This window comes from Oncorhynchus mykiss, unplaced genomic scaffold (genome assembly GCF_013265735.2).
Source record: "Oncorhynchus mykiss isolate Arlee unplaced genomic scaffold, USDA_OmykA_1.1 un_scaffold_87, whole genome shotgun sequence".
Lineage (NCBI taxonomy): Eukaryota > Metazoa > Chordata > Actinopteri > Salmoniformes > Salmonidae > Oncorhynchus > Oncorhynchus mykiss.
This window is the reverse complement of record NW_023493659.1, coordinates 862,501-885,296: the sequence shown is the minus strand read 5'-3', so window position 1 is coordinate 885,296 and position 22,796 is coordinate 862,501. Positions and strand designations below refer to the sequence as shown.

Here is a 22,796-nt window from a genome sequence, read left to right as displayed (position 1 = left end):
TACATGGTGACATTCAACCAAACATGTTTCAACCAGAATATAGCGGAGAAACAAAGAGTTGGATTTAGCTAACAATAGAAGCTCAGCTACAGCTGATGCTAGCATCAAGAGTGCAGACGAAAAAATATGGTGGCTAGCCAAGTTATTTTTCCTGCAAGCCACCTAGCTAGCTAACTTGAGTTTATCTACTGAAAACCATATTGTGTATTGCTGTATTGCTGGCTAACATACAGTACTACTGTGTTACAGTGTGGGGAAATAAAAAAATAAATCAGTTTGCTATCATAGGTAGCTAGCTAGTCTAGCAAGCTAAGTTAGCTAAACAACTACAGGTAGCCATATCTATGACTAAAAAGCAGAGGTTTTACAATCAGATCTATTGCATCTCAATTGTAAAACTTCCTCTCTTTTAAGTTGTAGATATGACTACTAAACAGCAAGCAACAATGTTACAACTAGCCACCTAAAGCTAGGTTTACCAGCAACAATAGCACATGACTGTAGTTGGCTAGCTAGTTAGCCTGGCGCCTGCTAACTTGTTAAGGCGTCTGCATGCTTCCCAGCCGAAACAGTTTGGATGAGTTCATGCACATATTATGACTTAATATTGTGATGTTTTTGCTAGTTTTTAACTTGGGGGAGGGTTTTTTCAGCTATTCAGGCAAACAATATTTTTTATGGAGGCAGCTGAAGTCTACGCCCCTTTGTCGGTGATTGGTCAACAGTAGGGATTCTTCAATAAAGTCTTTGTTGTCATTCACTGAGAGAGAGAACTCGTTTTCCTGCACATTGTTCCATTGAGGAATACTGTGCCAAGCATCTTAGTTAGATTGCACGACTAAGAAATGTCAAAATGAATGCCAGATTTCCTGAGTCATCTCAGATTCATTTGGACTATTTGGAGGACATGTATATTGGCTGTGGCGTCTCAAGATGGACAAATAGTACAATTGCCGCTTTTTTTCTCATTTTTCAAGCGAATGTCTTTTAAGGGAGTATGCAGCACTCTCGTTGGGTTGGCCTAGCTGAGCATGCTGATGCCATTATGCGCCACGCCTCGAATTTGTAAATTGTTAGTAAACGTGTAACATCAGTAACTGTAAATAATTTGACTAACTAGCTATGTAACATAAATGACGAGGGTTGATATTGGTTATCATTATGGCCATGGATGCATTTAAATATCACAAAATGATAGGTATGATGCAAGAAAGGATTCCAAACAGATGTAAATAACAATTATTGGCTAGCTAGCGAGCTAGCTAGGTTTACAAGTTAACACTGAGGAGAAACAATAATACAACAATTTACTGTAATTGATGAACTGGTTTTACTGTAGAATATTTGCATAAAGATGCCTGATAGAAATGGCTGTAGCTAGATACTGTCTGCCTACCTACGTTACAGCATTATTCTAAAATGGATTAAATCGTTATTTCCCCCTCATCATACTACACACAATACCCCATAATGACAAAGCGAAAACACGTTTTTAGTTTAGCAAATTTACACGTAAGTATTCAGACCCTTTGCTATTAGACTCAAAATTGAGCTCAGGTTCATTCTGTTTCCATTGATCATCCTTGAGATGTTTCTACAACTTGATTGGAGTCCACCTGTGGTAAATTCAATTGATTGGACATGATTTGGGAATGGGCACACCTGTCTATATAAGGTCCCACAGTGCACAGTTGACAGTGCACCTCAAAGCAAAAACCAAGCCATGAGATGGAAGGAATTGTCCGTAGAGCTCAGAGACAGAAATGTGTCTAGGCACAGATCTGGGTACCAGTACATTTCTGCAGCACCATGGCCTCCATCATTCTTAAATGGAAGAAGATTGGAACCACCAAGACTATTCCGAGAGCTGGCCGTCCGGCCAAACTGAGTAATCGGGGGAGAAGGGCCTCGGTGCCGGAGATGGTGCCAGAGAAGAAGACAGACAGAGTTACGCAGAAGATTAAACTACCAAACTATTAAACTACTGAACGACAACAATATCAACATATAGCTGGCTAGTTATACGATGTACCGGCAAGATAGAACAGCGGCGTCTGGTAAGACAAAGGGCGGCAGTCTGTGTATTTTTGGAAACAACAGCTGGTGCTGATATCTAAGGAAGTCTCGAGCTATTGCTCGCCTGAGGTAGAGTATCTCATGATAAGCTGTAGACCACACTACCTACCTAAAGAGTTTTCATCTGTATTCTTTGTAGCTGTTTACATACCACCACGATCAGAGATTGGCATTAAGACAGCATTGAATGAGCTGTATTCCACCATAAGCAAACAAGAAAACGCTCACCCAGAGGCGGCGCTCCTAGAATCCAGGAAACTTAAATCCGTTTTACCAAATTTTTATCAGAATGTTAAATGTGCAACCAGAAAAAAAATAACTCTTGACCACCTTTACTCTACACACAGAGACGGGTACAAAGCTCTCCCTCGCCCTCCATTTGGCAAATCTGACCATAATTATATCCTCCTGATTCCTGCTTACAAGCAAAAATTAAAGCAGGAAGCACCAGTGACTAGATCAATAAAAAAGTGGTCAGATGAAGCAGATGCTACAGGACTGTTTTGCAGCACAGACTGGAATATGTTCCGGGAATCCTCCGATGGCATTGAGGAGTACACCACATCAGTCATTGGTTTCATCAATAAGTGCATTGATGACTTCATCCCCACAGTGACCATACGTACATACCCAACCAGAAACCATGGATTACAGGCAGCATCCGCACTGAGCTAAAGGCTAGACTCTAAGCCGGAAGCTTATAAGAAATCCCGCTATACCCTCCGATGAACCATCAAACAGACGAAGCGTTGATACAGGACTAAGATTGAATCATACTACACCAGCTCTGACGCATGTCAGATGTGACAGGGCCTGCAAACCATTACAGACTACAAAGGGAAGCACAGCGGAGAGCTGCCCAGTGACACAAGCCTACCAGACGAGCTAAACTACTTCTATGCTCACTTCGAGGCAAATAACACTGAAACATACATGAGAGCACTAACTGTTCCGAAGACTGTGTGATCACACTATCTGCAGCCAATGTGAGTAAGACCTTTAAACAGGTTTAAGAAGTTAGCTTTCAGTGATGCCAGAGCGATTGATGAGGCTCTTCACAGAATAACCTCAGCAGCAGGGAGGGACGGCCCCAGCAGTCAGCTGGCTCAGGCACCAGAGCAACAGGAAGAAGAGGGAGGGATGGCCCCAGCAGTCAGCTGGCTCAGGCACCAGGGCAACAGGAAGAAGAGGGAGGGACGGCCCCAGCAGTCACCTGGCTCAGGCACCAGGGCAACAGGAGGAAGAGGGAGGGACGGCCCCAGCAGTCAGCTGGCTCAGGCACCGGGGCAACAGGAAGAAGAGGAGCAGATGGAGCAGAAGCACCAGCAGTAGTGCCACAAACGTCTGCTGTTTGGATGCTGTTTGACGAGAGCAAATGGGGATGCAGCACGAAGGAATCCCTCAGCAGATCACATAATGGAGGTTCGATCCTATTTGGAGGAGCCCCTCTGCAGATCCTCTGAGCTGGTGGAAGAACAAGGCCTCTGTCTACCCACGGCTTACTAAAGTCATGACAGGGAGACTCTGCATAGCGGCCACATCCGTTCCCTCTGAGAGGGTCTTCTCGAAAACGGGATAAATATTTACTGAGAGAAGAAACCGCTGCTGGTTTTAACATGGCAACAAAGAAGAGAGAAAAGAGGGACCAGTTTAATGTTTTAAGTGGGATGCTGCAGTTTTGCACATTGTTATTGCAATATTATATTATGCTGATTGTATTCGTTTTGAATTGTTAGATTTATATGCACTTGTTTATATACATTAAAAAGTTTAAATGTAAATGTTTAATAGCATTCTTTTTCATTACAAACCAATGCATTTTTAAATATATTGTGGTTAAGGTAGAGTATGATTTCATTTAATAATTTAATTAGAATTGTTTTAACACCAATCATAGTCAAACTATCGCAAAGTGTTTGACTTGAGAAAATACAAAACATGTATTTTTTAAAGAGCCGTTTGGGAGCCAAAAGAGAGCTGAGCAGAACGATCCGGCTCACTGAAAAGAGCCGGAATGACCATCAGTAATGTGGACTGTTTCCCCAACAACCTGACTCGGCTGCTCTCGGCTCTTTCCGTTCTCATCGGTATTCCGAAACTGTACGCGCGCTATCGACGATGAAAAGGCTCCAGCAGTGTTCGCGCGCCTCATAAAGAGAGAGAGAGAGAGAGACACAGAGAGAGAGCCAGAGATCCGCAGAGCCGGAGCGATCTTCCCACGACCGAACCGCTACAGGACCTGAGACCAGTGCATTAGACACGCAACCCCCTGCTGTGGGTTCCCTCTGCTGTCCGGTAACCAGGTCGCCATGCTGACCGTCTGATTAGCCGTCTGTGTGCCTGTCTGGAGGAACTGACCGTTATTCGGTGTACTGGGCCGTTATTCAGTGGATGTATGTCGACGCCTCTCGGTATGAAATGTCTGAACTAACAACGATGAGGAATCTGCTGCTCGTGTTTCTCCTAACTGTAATCTGCTTGAGACGCGAGGCGCTCTGCGGTTCTCCCAGTGTTCAGATCGGTAGGTACATTCATATATATTACATATTGAAAATAAATTATTCATATAACATATAAATATATATATATATTGCATTAGACAGTGGTCTATGTTGTCTCCGTGTACTGACACGTAGTGTGGTTATTAGCCTGCCTAACACTGGAGCGGTGGTTTCATCTGCATTACACTGCATCTGAGATGGCGGGAGGGAGAAACGGGGGAGGAGGAAGAGAGGGAGAGGAGGGAGAGACAAGGGGGAGACGGAGAGGGAAAGAGAGGAGAGCAAGAGGGAGATAATGAGGAAGGAGAGAGAGAAGGGGAATTAAGGAGAGAGTGAGTGATGGGGTATATATAAGCTATTGAGAAGGCAGAAGGGGTTCAAGGCCTGGTCTTTAAAACAGATTTAAAGATGCTATTATTAATGATGAGTTCTGCTTCCTGCTGCATTATCATGGAAGACAGAACTGGGTATCATACCAGGCCTTGATTAGGATTATTATTGGTATTATTATGGTTATTATTATACAGTAACAGCAGTCAGTGATTCAAGGCCTGTTCCAGACAACCTCACAGTGACTTCTCATAGACTGATAGTTAAATAGGTCTGTTTCAGTTCAATATGTCGGTTTTAGTTCAATATATCTATTTCAATTAAATGTGTCTGTTCAGTTAAATGTGGATGGCCGTTTCAGTTCATTATGCATGGCCGTTTCAGTTCATTATGCATGGCAGTTTCAGTTCATTATGCATGGCCGTTTCAGTTCATTATGCATGGCAGTTTCAGTTCATTATGCATGGCAGTTTCAGTTCATTATGCATGGCCGTTTCAGTTCATTATGCATGGCCGTTTCAGTTCATTATGCATGGCAGTTTCAGTTCATTATGCATGGCAGTTTCAGTTCATTATGCATGGCCGTTTCAGTTCATTATGCATGGCAGTTTCAGTTCATTATGCATGGCAGTTTCAGTTCATTATGCATGGCAGTTTCAGTTCATTATGCATGGCAGTTTCAGTTAAATGTGGATGGCCGTTTCAGTTCATTATGCATGGCAGTTTCAGTTCATTATGCATGGCCGTTTCAGTTCATTATGCATGGCCGTTTTAGTTCATTATGCATGGCAGTTTCAGTTCATTATGCATGGCAGTTTCAGTTCATTATGAATGGCAGTTTCAGTTCATTATGCATGGCCGTTTCAGTTCATTATGCATGGCCGTTTCAGTTCATTATGCATGGCAGTTTCAGTTCATTATGCATGGCAGTTTCAGATCAATATGGAAGTTTCAGTTCATTATGCATGGCAGTTTCAGTTCATTATGCATGGAAGTTTCAGTTCATTATGCATGGCAGTTTCAGTTCATTATGAATGGCAGTTTCAGTTCATTATGCATGGCAGTTTCAGTTCATTATGCATGGCAGTTTCAGTTCATTATGAATGGCAGTTTCAGTTCATTATGCATGGCAGTTTCAGTTCATTATGCATGGCAGTTTCAGTTCATTATGCATGGCAGTTTCAGTTAAATGTGGATGGCCGTTTCAGTTCATTATGCATGGCAGTTTCAGTTCATTATGCATGGCCGTTTCAGTTCATTATGCATGGCCGTTTCAGTTCATTATGCATGGCAGTTTCAGTTCATTATGCATGGCAGTTTCAGTTCATTATGAATGGCAGTTTCAGTTCATTATGCATGGCCGTTTCAGTTCATTATGCATGGCCGTTTCAGTTCATTATGCATGGCAGTTTCAGTTCATTATGCATGGCAGTTTCAGATCAATATGGAAGTTTCAGTTCATTATGCATGGCAGTTTCAGTTCATTATGCATGGAAGTTTCAGTTCATTATGCATGGCAGTTTCAGATCAATATGGCAGTTTCAGTTCATTATGCATGGCAGTTTCAGTTCATTATGCATGGCAGTTTCAGATCAATATGGCAGTTTCAGTTCATTATGCATGGAAGTTTCAGTTCATTATGCATGGCAGTTTCAGTTCATTATGCATGGAAGTTTCAGTTCATTATGCATGGCAGTTTCAGTTCATTATGCATGGCAGTTTCAGTTCATTATGCATGGCAGTTTCAGATCAATATGGCAGTTTCAGTTCATTATGCATGGAAGTTTCAGTTCATTATGCATGGCAGTTTCAGATCAATATGGCAGTTTCAGTTCATTATGCATGGCAGTTTCAGTTCATTATGCATGGCAGTTTCAGTTCATTATGAATGGCAGTTTCAGTTCATTATGAATGGAAGTTTCAGTTCATTATGAATGGAAGTTTCAGTTCATTATGAATGGCAGTTTCAGTTCATTATGCATGGCTGTTTCAGTTCATTATGCATGGACGTTTCAGTTCATTATGCATGGAAGTTTCAGATCAATATGGCTGTTTCAGTTCAATATGGATAGCTGTTTCAGTTCAATATGGCAGTTTCAGTTCAATATGGCTGTTTGAGTTAGAAATGGAAGGTTGTTTCAGTTTAATATAGCTGTTTGAGTTAGATATGGAAGTCTGTTTCAGTTCAATATGAATGGCAGTTTCAGTTCAATATGGCAGTTTCAGTTCAATTTGGCTGTTTCAGTTAGATATGGATGGCAGTTTCAGTTCAATATGGCAGTTTCAGTTCAATATGGCTGTTTCAGTTAGATATGAATGGCTGTTTCAGTTCAATATGGCTGTTTCAGTTATATATGGATGGCAGTTTCAGTTCAATATGGCTGTTTCAGTTCAATATGGCTATTTGAGTTGGATATGGGAGGCTGTTTTAGTTCAATATGGATGGCTGTTTCAGTTCAATATGGCTGTTTCAGTTCAATATGGATGGCTGTTTCAGTTCAATATGGATGGCTGTTTCAGTTCAATATGGCTGTTTGAGATAGATATGGAAGGCTGTTTCAGTTCAATATGGCTGTTTGAGATAAATAAGGAAGGCTGTTTCAGTTTTATATGGATGGCTGTTTCAGTTCAATATGGATGGCTGTTTCAGTTCAATATGGACGGCTGTTTCAGTTCAATATGTCTGTTTGAGATAGATATGGAAGGCTGTTTCAGTTCAATATGGATGGCTGTTTCAGTTCAATATGGCTGTTTGAGATAGATATGGAAGGCTGTTTCAGTTCAATATGGCTGTTTGAGATAGATATGGAAGGCTGTTTCAGTTCAATATGGCTGTTTGAGATAGATATGGAAGGCTGTTTCAGTTCAATATGGATGGCTGTTTCAGTTCAATATGGACGGCTGTTTCAGTTCAATATGGCTGTTTGAGATAGATATGGAAGGCTGTTTCAGTTCAATATGGCTGTTTGAGATAGATATGGAAGGCTGTTTCAGTTCAATATGGCTGTTTGAGATAGATATGGAAGGCTGTTTCAGTTCAATATGGATGGCTGTTTCAGTTCAATATGGATGGCTGTTTCAGTTCAATATGGATGGCTGTTTCAGTTCAATATGGATGGCTGTTTCAGTTCAATATGGATGGCTGTTTCAGTTCAATATGGATGCTGTTTCAGTTCAATATGGATGGCTGTTTCAGTTCAATATGGATGGCTGTTTCAGTTCAATATGGATGGTCATGGAAATATGTAGATGTTGATGCAGCTGAACATTCTCTCTGTTTAATACAGACACAGAGTGTTTCTAAAGAAGATCTCTGTTTAATACAGACAGAATCAGTGTTTCTAAAGAAGATCTCTGTTTAATACAGACAGAATCAGAGTGTTTCTAAACATTCTCTCTGTTTAATACAGACAGAATCAGTGTTTCTAAACATTCTCTCTGTTTAATACAGACAGAATCAGAGTGTTTCTAAACATTCTCTCTGTTTAATACAGACAGAATCAGTGTTTCTAAAGAAGATCTCTGTTTAATACAGACAGAATCAGAGTGTTTCTAAACATTCTTTCTGTTTAATACAGACAGAATCAGTGTTTCTAAAGAAGATCTCTGTTTAATACAGACAGAATCATAGTGTTTCTAAACATTCTCTCTGTTTAATACAGACAGAATCAGAGTGTTGCTAAACATTCTCTCTGTTTAATACAGACAGAATCAGTGTTTCTAAACATTCTCTCTGTTTAATACAGACAGAATTAGAGTGTTTCTAAACATTCTCTCTGTTTAATACAGACAGAATCAGTGTTTCTAAAGAAGATCTCTGTTTAATACAGACAGAATCAGACTATTTCGTAACCAAGCCGTTCTGGGTAGACAACGTCAGAAAGTTGAACCACAGAAGACAGGGAAACAACATACAGAGTACTGCCAGACCGGCTAGATATCCAGCTAAACATTCTCCCAGAGTACTGCCAGACTAGCTAGATAACCAGCTAAACATTCTCCCAGAGTACTGCAAGACTAGCTAGATAACCAGCTAAACATTCTCCCAGAGTACTGCCAGACTAGCTAGATAACCAGCTAAACATTCTCCCAGAGTACTGCCAGACTAGCTAGATAACCAGCTAAACATTCTCCCAGAGTACTGACAGACTAGCTAGATAACCAGCTAAACATTCTCCCAGAGTACTGCCAGACTACCTAGATAACCAGCCAAACATTCTCCTTGTGTGTGGGGGGGGGGGGTTCTGTGTGTGTGTGTGTGTGTGTGTGTGTGTGTGTGTGTGTGTGTGTGTGTGTGTGTGTGTGTGTGTGTGTGTGTGTGTGTGTGTGTGTGTGTGTGTAGGAGGGCTGTTCCCACGCGGTGCTGATCAGGAGTATAGTGCGTTCCGGATTGGAATGGTCCAGTATGGAACCCAGGACTTCCGCCTCACTCCTCACATAGACAACCTGGAGGTTGCCAACAGCTTCGCTGTCACCAACTGCTGTGAGTAACACACACACACAGACACACACAGACACACACAGACACACACGGGCAGGGGAGTGAAGGGGTGGAGAGATGAGGGTACCCTGCATGATGCTTGGGGCAGTCCGCTGCCTGTTTTTAGGACGGTTGGTCAGAAGAGAGAGCAGGTCCAGCCTCTCCTCTAAGTTCTCTCTTACTTCACACGCTGCTCTCACCTTACAGAGAACCAGCCAGGTCATTCAAGATTGACCAAGAAATTGGACGTCTAGCCATGTCCCGAGGACATGGGGCATTGCTTTCAAAACCTGTCACTAGGGGGAAAAGTGAGCGCTATTACCATCAAGTAGGCTGGGGTTTTGTGGACTGAGTTGGTGGATGGATGTCCATCAGTGGAGGCTCCTCAGAGGAGGAAGGGGAGGACCATCCTACTCAGTGAATTTCATGAAAATAAAAATAGTGAAACATTAAAAATGTTATATTTTTTTAGATAAAACTATACTGAATATATTCACATCACCAAATAATTGATTAGAACACACTGTTGTTTTGCAATGAAGGTCTACAGTAGCCTCACCAGTACTCTGTAGGGTAGCACCATGGTGTAGCTGGAGGACAGCTAGTGTCTGAGACAGAGGAGAGACAGAGACAGAGGAGAGACAGAGACAGAGGAGAGACAGAGACAGAGGAGAGACAGAGACAGAGGAGAGACAGAGACAGAGGAGAGACAGAGACAGAGGAGAGACAGAGACAGAGGAGAGACAGAGGAGAGACAGAGACAGAGGAGAGACAGAGACAGAGGAGAGACAGAGACAGAGGAGAGACAGAGACAGAGGAGAGACAGAGACAGAGGAGAGACAGAGACAGAGGAGAGACAGAGACAGAGGAGAGACAGAGACAGAGGAGAGACAGAGGAGAGACAGAGACAGAGGAGAGACAGAGACAGAGGAGAGACAGAGACAGAGGAGAGACAGAGACAGAGGAGAGACAGAGACAGAGGAGAGACAGAGACAGAGGAGAGACAGAGACAGAGGAGAGACAGAGACAGAGGAGAGACAGATATATTTTGTAGTATATACAGTTGAAGTCGGAGGTTTACACACTGTCACGGCCTGGCCTTAGTTATCTTTGTTTTCTTTATTATTTTGGTTAGGTCAGGGTGTGACACATACACCTTTGCCAAATACATTTAAACTCAGTTTTTCACAATTCCTGATATTTAATCTTAGTAAAATCCCCTGTCTTATGTCAGTTAGGATCACCACTTTATTTTAAGAATGTGAAATGTCAGAATAATAGTAGAGAGAATGATTTATTTGAGCTTTTATTTCTTTCATCACATTCCCAGTGGGTCAGAAGTTTACATACACTCAATTAGGGTCAAACGTTTCGGGTATCCTTCCACAAGCTTCCCACAATAAGTGGGAATTTCGGCCCATTCCTCCTGACAGAGCTGGTGTAACTGAGTCAGGTTTGTAGGCCTCCTTGCCCGCACACGCTTTTTCAGTTCTGCCCACAAATTTTCTGTAGGGTTGAGATCAGGGCTTTCTGATGGCCACCCCAATACCTTGACTTTGTTGTCCTTAAGCCATTTTGCTTCGGAAGTATGCTTGGGGTCATTGTCCATTTGGAAGACCCATTTGCGACCTAGCTTTAACTTCCTGACTGATGTCTTGAGATGTTGCTTCAATATATCCACATCATTTTCCTTTCCTCATGTCCATCTATTTTGTGAAGTGCACCAGTCACTCCTGCAGCAAAGCACCCCCACAACATGATGCTCCACGGTTGGGATGGTGTTCTTCGGCTTGCAAGCCCCCCCTTTCCCCCCTTTTCCTCCAAACGTAACGATGGTCATTAAGGCCAAACAGTTAAATTTGTATTTTATCAAACCAGAGGACATTTCTCCAAAAAGTACGATCTTTGTCCCCATGTGCAGTTGCAAACCGTAGTCTGGATTTTTATTGGCGGTTTTGGAGCAGTGGCTTCTTCCTTGCTGAGCGGACTTTCAGGTTATACCGATATAGGACTTGTTTTACTGTGGATATAGATACTTTTGTATCTGTTTCCTCCAGCATCTTCACAAAGTCCTTTCCTGTTGTTCTGCGATTGATTTGCACTTTTCGCACCAAAGTACTTTCATCTCTAGGAGACAGAACGCGTCTCCTTCCTGAGTGGTATGACGTCTGCGTGGTCTAATTGTGTTTATACTTGCATACTATTGTTTGTACAGATGAACGTGGTACCTTCAGGCATTTGGAAAATGCTCCAAAGGATGAACCAGACTTGTGGAGGTCTACAAAAATTTTTCTGAGGTCTTGGCTGATTTCTTTTGATTTTCCCAAGATGTCAAGCAAAGAGGCACTGAGTTTTAAGGTAGGCCTTGAAATACATCCACAGGTACACCTCCAAATGACCTGGGGTGGCAGGTAGCCTAGTTGTTAGAGCGTTGGGCCAGTAACAAAACAAGGGTGTGATGGTGTGGGGGTGTGATGGTGTGATGGTGTGATGGTGTGGGGGTGTGGAGGTGTGATGGTGTGGGGGTGTGATGGTGTGGGGGTGTGGAGATGTGATGGTGTGGGGGTGTGGGGGTGTGATGGTGTGGGGGTGTGATGGTGTGATGGTGTGGGGGTGTGATGGTGTGATGGTGTGGGGGTGTGATGGTGTGGGGGTGTGATGGTGTGGAGGTGTGATGGTGTGGTGGTGTGATGGTGTGGGGGTGTGATGGTGTGATGGTGTGGGGGTGTGATGGTGTGATGGTGTGGGGGTGTGATGGTGTGATGGTGTGATGGTGTGGGGGTGTGATGGTGTGATGGTGTGGGGGTGTGATGGTGTGGGGGTGTGATGGTGTGATGTTGTGATGGTGTGGGGGTGTGATGGTGTGATGGTGTGGGGGTGTGATGGTGTGATGGTGTGGGGGTGTGATGGTGTGGGGGTGTGGGGGTGTGATGTGTGATGGTGTGATGGTGTGGGGTGTGATGGTATGGAGGTGTGATGGTGTGGGGGTGTGATGGTGTGATGGTGTGGGTGTGTGATGGTGTGATGGTGTGATGTGTGGGGGTGTGATGGTGTGATGGTGTGGGGGTGTGATGGTGTGGGGGTGTGATGGTGTGATGGTGTGGGGGTGTGATGGTGTGATGGTGTGGGGGTGTGATGGTGTGATGGTGTGGGGGTGTGATGGTGTGGGGGTGTGATGGTGTGATGGTGTGGGGGTGTGATGGTGTGATGGTGTGGTGGTGTGGTGGTGTGATGGTGTGATGGTGTGATGGTGTGGGGGTTTGATGGTGTGATGGTGTGGGGGTGTGATGGTGTGGGGGTGTGATGGTGTGGGGGTGTGATGGTGTGATGGTGTGGGGGTGTGATGGTGTGATGGTGTGGGGGTGTGATGGTGTGGGGGTGTGATGGTGTGGGGGTGTGATGGTGTGATGGTGTGGGGGTGTGGGGGTGTGATGGTGTGATGGTGTGATGGTGTGGGGGTGTGATGGTGTGATGGTGTGATGGTGTGGGGGTGTGATGGTGTGATGGTGTGATGGTGTGGGGGTGTGATGGTGTGATGGTGTGGGGGTGTGATGGTGTGATGGTGTGGGGGTGCTTGGCTGGTGACACCATCAGTGATTTATTTAGAATTCAAGGCACACTTAACCAGCATGGCTTCCACAGCATTCTGCAGCGATACGCCATTTGCGTTTTTCAACAGGACAATGATCCAACACACCTCCAGGCTGTGTAAGGGCTATTTGACCAAGAAGGAGAGTGATGGAGGGCTGCATCAGAAGACCTGGCCTCCACAATCACCCGACGTCAACCCAATTGAGATGGTTTGGGATGAGTTCGACCGCAGAGTGAAGGAAAAGCAGGCAACTGTCACGCCCTGATCTGTTTCACCTGTCCTTGTGTAACAGTATAACTTCCGTCCCCTCGCCCCGGGCTCGAACCAGGGACCCTCTGCACACATAGACAACTGACACCCACGAAGCATCGTTACCCATCGTGCCACAAAAGTCACGGCTCTTGCAGAGCAAGGGGAACAACTACTTCAGGTCTCAGAGCGAGTGACATCACCGATTGAAACGCTATTAGCGCGCACCACCGCCGCTAACCATTTCACATCGGTTACACTCACCCCCCTTTTGACCTCCTCCTTTTCCGCAGCAACCAGTGATCCGGGTCAACAGCATCAATGTTACAGTATAGCTTCCTTCCCTCTCCTCGCCCCTACCTGGGCTCAAACCAGGGACCCTCTGCACACAGAAAACAGTCACCCTCGAAGCATCGTTACCCATCGCGCCACAAAAGCCGCGGCCCTTGCAGAGTAAGGGGAACAACTACTTCAGGTCTCAGAGCGAGTGACATCACCGATTGAAACGCTATTAGCGCGCACCACTGCTAACTAGCTAGCCCTTTCACATCGGTTACACTTGTGCTTGTCTCCACCCCTCTCCAGGTGTCACCCATCTTCCCCATTATCCCCTGGGTACTTATATCTGTGTTCTCTGTTTGTCTGTTGCCAGTTCTTCTTGTTTTTCAAGTTAAGTTTTTCTCGCCCTCCTGGTTTTGACACTTGTCTGTCCTGACCACCTGCCTGACCACTCTGCATGCCCCTGACACTGTACCTGTGCCTCTACTCTGGATTATCGATCCCTGCCTGCCTTGACATGTTGTTTGCCTGCCCCTGTTGCTGTAATAAACTTTGTTACTTCAACACAGTCTGCATTTGGGTTTTACCTGGAACCCTGAGAGCAACAAGTAATCAGCATATATGGGAACTCCTTCAAGACTGCTGGAAAAGCATTCCAGGTGAAACTGTTGAGAGAATGCGAAGAGTGTACAAAGCTGTCATCAAGGCAAAGGGTGGCTACTTTTAAGAATCTCAAATATAAAATATATGTAGATTTTTTTAACACTTTTTTGGTTACCAGATGATTCCATATGTGTTATTAGTTTTGATGTCTTCACTATTATTCTACAATGTAGAAAATAGTAAAAAATAAAGAAAACCCCTCAAATGAGTAGGTGTGTCCAAACTTTTGACTGGTACTGTATATACTGTATATATATATATATATATATATATATATATATATATATATATATATATATATATATATATATATATTATGTGTATGTTTCATATAATTTACTTAGTTACTTAGTTAGCGAATGCAGCTAGCTAGTTTAGCCTACTCAAACACCTGGTTCAAACAGAGAGTGTTGCTATATTAGCTAGCTGACTATGGCTATCCAACAGAGAGGGATGCTATGTTAGCTAGCTGACTATGGCTATCCAACAGAGAGTGATGCTATGTTAGCTAGCTGGTAATGGCTATCCAACAGAGAGTGATGCTATGTTAGCTAGCTGACTATGGCTATCCATCAGAGAGTGATGCTATGTTAGCTAGCTGACTCTGGCTATCCTACAGAGAGTGATGCTATGTTAGCTAGCTGGCTACAGATATCCAACAGAGATTGTTAGCTAGCTGGCTATGGCTATCCAACAGAGAGTGATGCTATGTTAGCTAGCTGACTATGGCTATCCATCAGAGAGTGATGCTATGTTAGCTAGCTGACTATGGCTATCCTACAGAGAGTGATGCTATGTTAGCTAGCTGGCTACAGATATCCAACAGAGATTGTTAGCTAGCTGGCTATGGCTATCCAACAGAGAGTGATGCTATGTTAGCTAGCTGGCTATGGCTATCCAACAGAGAGTGATGCTATGTTAGCTAGCTGACTATGGCTATCCAACAGAGAGTGATGCTATGTTAGCTAGCTGGCTACAGATATCCAACAGAGATTGTTAGCTAGCTGGCTATGGCTATCCTACTCTGGATCAGAAGGTTGCGTGTTCGATCCCAGTCGTAACCCTAACCCTTTTTATATAACCTTTATTTTATTTAACCTTTATTTAACTAGACAAGTCAGTTAAGAACAAATTCTTATTTACAATGACGGCCTACTAGAAGGAAAAAGACTGCGGGATGGGGGCTGGGATTAAAAATAAAAAATATATAAAAAATATAGGACAAAACACACATCACAACAAAAGACAAGACTACATGAAGAGAGACCTAAGACAACAACATAACATAGCATGGCAGTAACACAACATGAAGAGAGACCTAAGACAACAACATAACATAGCATGGCAGTAACACATGACAACACAACATGGTAGCAACACAACATGGTAGCAACACATGACAACACAGCATTGCAGCAGCACATGTCAACACAGCATGGCAGCAACACATGACAACACAGCATGGCAGCAACACATGACAACACAGCATGGCAGCAACACATGACAACACAGCATGGCAGCAACACATGACAACACAGCATGGTAGCAACACATGACAACACAGCATGGTAGCAACACAACATGAAGAGAGACCTAAGACAACAACATAACATGGCAGAAACACATGGCAGCACATCATGGTAGCAACACAACATGACAACACAGCATGGCAGCAACACATGACAACACAGCATGGCAGCAACACATGACAACACAGCATGGCAGCAACACAACATGACAACACAGCATGGTAGCAACACATGACAACACAGCATGGTAGCAACACATGACAACACAGCATGGTAGCAACACAACATGACAACAACATGGCAGCAACACAACATGACAACAACATGGCAGCAACACAACATGAAGAGAGACCTAAGACAACAACATAACATGGCAGCAACACATGGCAGCACATCATGGTAGCAACACAACATGACAACACAGCATGGCAGCAACACATGACAACACAGCATGGCAGCAACACATGACAACACAGCATGGCAGCAACACATGACAACACAGCATGGCAGCAACACAACATGACAACACAGCATGGTAGCAACACATGACAACACAGCATGGTAGCAACACATGACAACACAGCATGGTAGCAACACAACATGACAACAACATGGCAGCAACACAACATGACAACAACATGGCAGCAACACAACATGACAACAACATGGCAGCAACACAACATGACAACACAGCATGGTAGCAATACTTTACAACACAGCATGGCAGCTACACATGACAACACAGCATGGTAGCAACACAACATGACAGCAACACAACATGACAACAACATGGCAGCAACACAACATGACAACACAGCATGGTAGCAACACAACATGACAACACAGCACGGTAGCAACACAACATGACAACAACATGGTAGCAACACAACATGGCAGTAACACAACATGGTAGCAGCACAAAACATGGTAGAAACATTATTGGGCACAGACAACAGCACAAGAAGTTAGAGACAACAATACATCACGCAAAGCAGCCACAACCATCAGTAAGAGTCCATGATTGAGTCTTTGAGGGAAGAGATTGAGATAAAACTGTCCAATTTGAGTGTTTGTTGCAGCTCGTTCCAGTTGCTAGCTGCAAGAAACTGAAAAGAGGAGCGACCCAGGGATGTGTGTGCTTTGGGGACCTTTAACAGAATGTGACTGGCAGAACGGGTGTTGTGTGGAGGATGAGGGCTGCAGTAGATATCTCAGATAGGGGGGAGTGAACAGGTGTTGTGTGTGGAGGATGAGGGCTGCAGTAGATATCTCAGATAGGGGGGAGTGAACAGGTGTTGTGTGGAGGATGAGGGCTGCAGTAGATATCTCAGATAGGGGGGAGTGAACAGGTGTTGTGTGGAGGATGAGGGCTGCAGTAGATATCTCAGATAGGGGGAGTGAACGGGTGTTGTGTGGAGGATGAGGGCTGCAGTAGATATCTCAGATAGGGGGAGTGAACAGGTGTTGTGTGGAGGATGAGGGCTGCAGTAGGTATCTCAGATAGGGGTGTGTGAGGCCTCAGAGGGTTTAATAAATAAGTATCAACCAGTGGGTCTTGCGACGGGTATACAGAGATGACACTGTCCCTTGGTGACTGTCCCTTGGTGATGACACTGTCCCTTGGTGACAGGCAGTGGCTGAGACAGCAGATGTTCTGACTTTATACACTGCACTCTTTGAGAGAGGTAGTTACCAAACCAGGCCAAATACCCCTCAGAGACACCAATACTCCTTAGAATGGAATGGTCTACCGTATCAATAGCTTTGGCAAAGTCAATAAAAATGGCAGCACACAATTGCTTAGATTCAAGGGCAATGGTGACATCATTGAAGACTTTTAAGGTTGCAGTGACACATCCATAACCTGAGCAGAAACCAGATTGTATACTAGAGAGAATACTAGAGACATCAAGAAAGCCAGTCAGTTGATTATTGAAGTTTTTCCAACACTTTTGATAAACAGGGCAAAATAGAAATAGGGGTGTATCAGTTAGGATCAGCTTGATCTCCCCCTTTAAATAAAGGATGCACCGTGGCTGCCTTCCAAGCAATGGGAACCTCCCCAGAGAGGAGAGACAGGTTAAAAAGGTCAGAGAAAGGCTTGGTGATGATAGGGGCAGCAACCTTAAAGAAGAAAGGGTCTAAACCATCTGACCCAGATGTTTTTTGGGGGTCAAGTTTAAGGAGCTCCTTTAGCACATCAGACTCAGTGACCGCCTGCAGGGAGAAACTTTGTAGCGGGGCAGGGGGACAAGAGGGAGGAGGATCGGGGATAGTCACATCAGAAGGGGTGGGAGATGAGGAAATGTTGGACGGGCAAGGAGGCATGGCTGAGTCAAATAGGAATCCTGACTTAATGGAGTGATGATTAAAGAGCTCAGCCATGTGCTCCTTGTCAGTAACAACCACATCATCAACATTAAGGGACATGGGCAGCTTTGAGGAGGAGGATTTATTCTCCAGATCTTTAACCATTTTCCAGAACTTCTTGGGGTTAGACCCACAGAGAGAGAACTGCTCCTTAAAGTAACTACCTTTGACCTTCCGGATAGCCTGAGTGCACTTATTTCTCATTTGTCTGAACGAGAGCCAGTCAGTATGCCGAGCCTAATGCCAAATGGGATTGTTGAGTTCGAGTAACTCTGCCAGATCATGGTCGAACCAGGTGCCGAACCTGTTTTTAATTCTAATTTTATTTTCCGTCACATGTTTGTTAACGATACCACAAAAACATAGAAAAAAAGAAGGTCCAAGCATCTTCGACAATCAAGCTGATTCTGTACCAATTTACAGAGGCCTTTACAAACACAGGCTGTAAAACAGTGGTCACTAAGGTCATTAACCCTAACCATCACCCTAACCCTAACCTCCACTGAGCAGCCATTACGAACACAGGCTGTAAAACAGTGGTCACTAAGGTCATTAACCCTAACCATCACCCTAACCCTAACCTCCACTGAGCAGCCATTACAAACACAGGCTGTAAAACAGTGGTCACTAAGGTCATTAACCCTAACCATCATCCTAACCCTAACCTCCACAACACAGGCTGTAAAACAGTGGTCACTAAGGTCATTAACCCTAACCATCACCCTAACCCTAACCTCCACTGAGCAGCCATTACAAACACAGGCTGTAAAACAGTGGTCACTAAGGTCATTAACCCTAACCATCACCATCACCATAACCTCCACTGAGCAGCCATTACAAACACAGGCTGTAAAACAGTGGTCACTAAGGTCATTAACCCTAACCATCATCCTAACCCTAACCTCCACAACACAGGCTGTAAAACAGTGGTCACTAAGGTCATTAACCCTAACCATCACCCTAACCCTAACCTCCACTGAGCAGCCATTACAAACACAGGCTGTAAAACAGTGGTCACTAAGGTCATTAACCCTAACCATCATCCTAACCCTAACCTCCACAACACAGGCTGTAAAACAGTGGTCACTAAGGTCATTAACCCTAACCATCACCCTAACCCTAACCTCCACTGATGTTCAGTGGTGTAAAATACTTAAGTAAAAATGCTTGGAAGTACTACTTAATAATCTTCTTAAGGCTAGGGGGGGCAGTATTTTCACGTCTGGACACACACACACACAGACACACACACACACACACATACACACACACACCCTCACACACACACACACACACACACACACACACACACACACACACACACACACACACACACACACACACACACACACACACACCCACACATACACACACACACACACACACACACACACACACACACACACACACACACACACACACACACACAATTACACGCACACACGCACCCTCACACACACACACCCTCACACACACACACACACACACACACCACTCTACTCTACTCTGCGATCCGCTCTACTCTACTCTGCTCTGTGATCTACTCTGCTCTGTGATCCACTCTGCTCTGCTCTGTGGTCTACTCTGCTCTGTGATCTACTCTACTCTGCTCTGTGCTCTACTCTGCTCTGTGATCCACTCTACTCTACTCTGTGATCCACTCTACTCTGCTCTGTGATCCACTGTACTCTACTCTGCTCTGTGATCTACTCTGCTCTGTGCTCTACTCTGCTCTGTGATATACTCTACTCTGCTCTGTGATCTACTCTGCTCTGTGATCCACTCTACTCTGCTCTGCTCTGTGATCTACTCTGCTCTGTGATCTACTCTACTCTGCTCTGTGCTCTACTCTGCTCTGTGATCCACTCTACTCTGCTCTGTGATCCACTCTACTCTGCTCTGCTCTGTGATCTACTCTGCTCTGGGCTCTACTCTGCTCTGTGATCTACTCTACTCTGCTCTGTGATCTACTCTGCTCTGTGATCCACTCTGCTCTGCTCTGTGATATACTCTGCTCTGTGATCTACTCTACTCTGCTCTGTGCTCTACTCTGCTCTGTGATCCACTCTACTCTGCTCTGTGATCTACTCTGCTCTGTGCTCTACTCTGCTCTACTGTAATCTACTCTGCTCTGCTCTGTAATCTGCTCTGCTCTGTGATCTACTCTGCTCTGTGCTCTGCTCTGCTCTACTGTAATCTACTCTACTCTGCTCTATTCTGCTCTGCTCTGCTCTACTCTGTGATCCACTCTACTCTGCTCTGCGATCTACTCTACTCTACTCAGCTCTACTTACTCTGCTCGACTCTAAACTTCTCTACTCTACGCTCTGCTCTAATCTAATCTACTCGGCTCTACTTACTCTGCTCTACTCTAATCTACTATACTCTGCTCTGCTCAGCTCTGCTCTACTCTGTTTTACTCTACGCCCTACTCTGCTCTGGGATCTACTCTACCCTGCTGTATTGTAGTCTGCTCTACTCTACTCTACTCACTCTGTGCTGTACTCTGCTCTGCTTTGCTCTACTCTACGCTGTGTTAGTTTGCTCTGTGCTCTACTCTGCCCTACTCTACGCTGCTGTACTCTACACTACTCTGTATTCTGCTCTACTCAAATCAACTCTGCTCTGCTTTATTCTGCTCTGCTCTACTCAGCTCTACTCTACTCTGTTCTACTCTGCTCCATACTCTACTCTGCTCTATTCTGCTATGTGCTCTATTCTGCTCTGTGCTCTACTCTGCTCTGTGCTCTACTCTGCTCTACTCTACTCTGCTCTGTGCTCTACTCTGCTCTGTGCTCTACTCTGCTCTACTCTGCTCCGTACTCTACTCTGCTCTGTGCCCTACTCTTCTCTACTCTGCTCTGTGATCTACTCTCCTCTGTGTCCTACTCTTCTCTACTCGGCTCTGTGCTCTACTTTGCTCTACTACAGTGTTGTAATGGAGACCAGGCCATGTCTGACTGATGCTCTACTACAGTGTTGTAATGGAGACCAGGCCATGTCTGACTGATGCTCTACTACAGTGTTGTAATGGAGACCAGGCCATGTCTGACTGATGCTCTACTACAGTGTTGTAATGGAGACCAGGCCATGTCTGACTGATGCTCTACTACAGTGTTGTAATGGAGACCAGGCCATGTCTGACTGATGCTCTACTACAGTGTTGTAATGGAGACCAGGCCATGTCTGACTGATGCTCTACTACAGTGTTGTAATGGAGACCAGGCCATGTCTGACTGATGCTCTACTACAGTGTTGTAATGGAGACCAGGCCATGTCTGACTGATGCTCTACTACAGTGTTGTAATGGAGACCAGGCCATGTCTGACTGATGCTCTACTACAGTGTTGTAATGGAGACCAGGCCATGTCTGACTGATGCTCTACTACAGTGTTGTAATGGAGACCAGGCCATGTCTGACTGATGCTCTACTACAGTGTTGTAATGGAGACCAGGCCCTGTCTGACTGATGCTCTACTACAGTGTTGTAATGGAGACCAGGCCATGTCTGACTGATGCTCTACTACAGTGTTGTAATGGAGACCAGGTCATGTCTGACTGATGCTCTACTACAGTGTTGTAATGGAGACCAGGCCATGTCTGACTGATGCTCTACTACAGTGTTGTAATGGAGACCAGGCCATGTCTGACTGATGCTCTACTACAGTGTTGTAATGGAGACCAGGCCATGTCTGACTGATGCTCTACTACAGTGTTGTAATGGAGACCAGGCCATGTCTGACTGATGCTCTACTACAGTGTTGTAATGGAGACCAGGCCATGTCTGACTGATGCTCTACTACAGTGTTGTAATGGAGACCAGGCCATGTCTGACTGATGCTCTACTACAGTGTTGTAATGGAGACCAGGCCATGTCTGACTGATGCTCTACTACAGTGTTGTAATGGAGACCAGGCCATGTCTGACTGATGCTCTACTACAGTGTTGTAATGGAGACCAGGCCATGTCTGACTGATGCTCTACTACAGTGTTGTAATGGAGACCAGGCCATGTCTGACTGATGCTCTACTACAGTGTTGTAATGGAGACCAGGCCATGTCTGACTGATGCTCTACTACAGTGTTGTAATGGAGACCAGGCCATGTCTGACTGATGCTCTACTACAGTGTTGTAATGGAGACCAGGCCATGTCTGACTGATGCTCTACTACAGTGTTGTAATGGAGACCAGGCCATGTCTGACTGATGCTCTACTACAGTGTTGTAATGGAGACCAGGCCATGTCTGACTGATGCTCTACTACAGTGTTGTAATGGAGACCAGGCCATGTCTGACTGATGCTCTACTACAGTGTTGTAATGGAGACCAGGCCATGTCTGACTGATGCTCTACTACAGTGTTGTAATGGAGACCAGGCCATGTCTGACTGATGCTCTACTACAGTGTTGTAATGGAGACCAGGCCATGTCTGACTGATGCTCTACTACAGTGTTGTAATGGAGACCAGGCCATGTCTGACTGATGCTCTACTACAGTGTTGTAATGGAGACCAGGCCATGTCTGACTGATGCTCTACTACAGTGTTGTAATGGAGACCAGGCCATGTCTGACTGATGCTCTACTACAGTGTTGTAATGGAGACCAGGCCATGTCTGACTGATGCTCTACTACAGTGTTGTAATGGAGACCAGGCCATGTCTGACTGATGCTCTACTACAGTGTTGTAATGGAGACCAGGCCATGTCTGACTGATGCTCTACTACAGTG

The 22,796-nt window shown here is 44.7% G+C and overlaps 1 protein-coding gene across 6 annotated transcripts in view; it reads left to right on the top strand.

Moving 5' to 3' along the window:
- Positions 1–4,233: 4,233 nt before the first annotated feature.
- LOC110516909 (glutamate receptor 2) overlaps positions 4,234–22,796 on the top strand; it is a 64,595-nt gene continuing 46,032 nt past the window's right edge. For 3 of the 6 annotated variants that reach the window (XR_005041631.1, XM_036971966.1, XM_036971967.1), the window contains exons 1-2: positions 4,234–4,597; positions 9,250–9,390. Coding sequence is in view for 5 of the 6 variants with exons in the window: in XM_036971966.1 (XP_036827861.1) it covers positions 4,468–4,597; positions 9,250–9,390 (271 nt within the window). In the remaining variant the exon portion in view is untranslated. The remainder of the gene's footprint in view (positions 4,598–9,249; positions 9,391–22,796) is intronic. The other 3 variants (XM_036971964.1, XM_036971963.1, XM_036971965.1) reach the window with 1 other exon arrangement.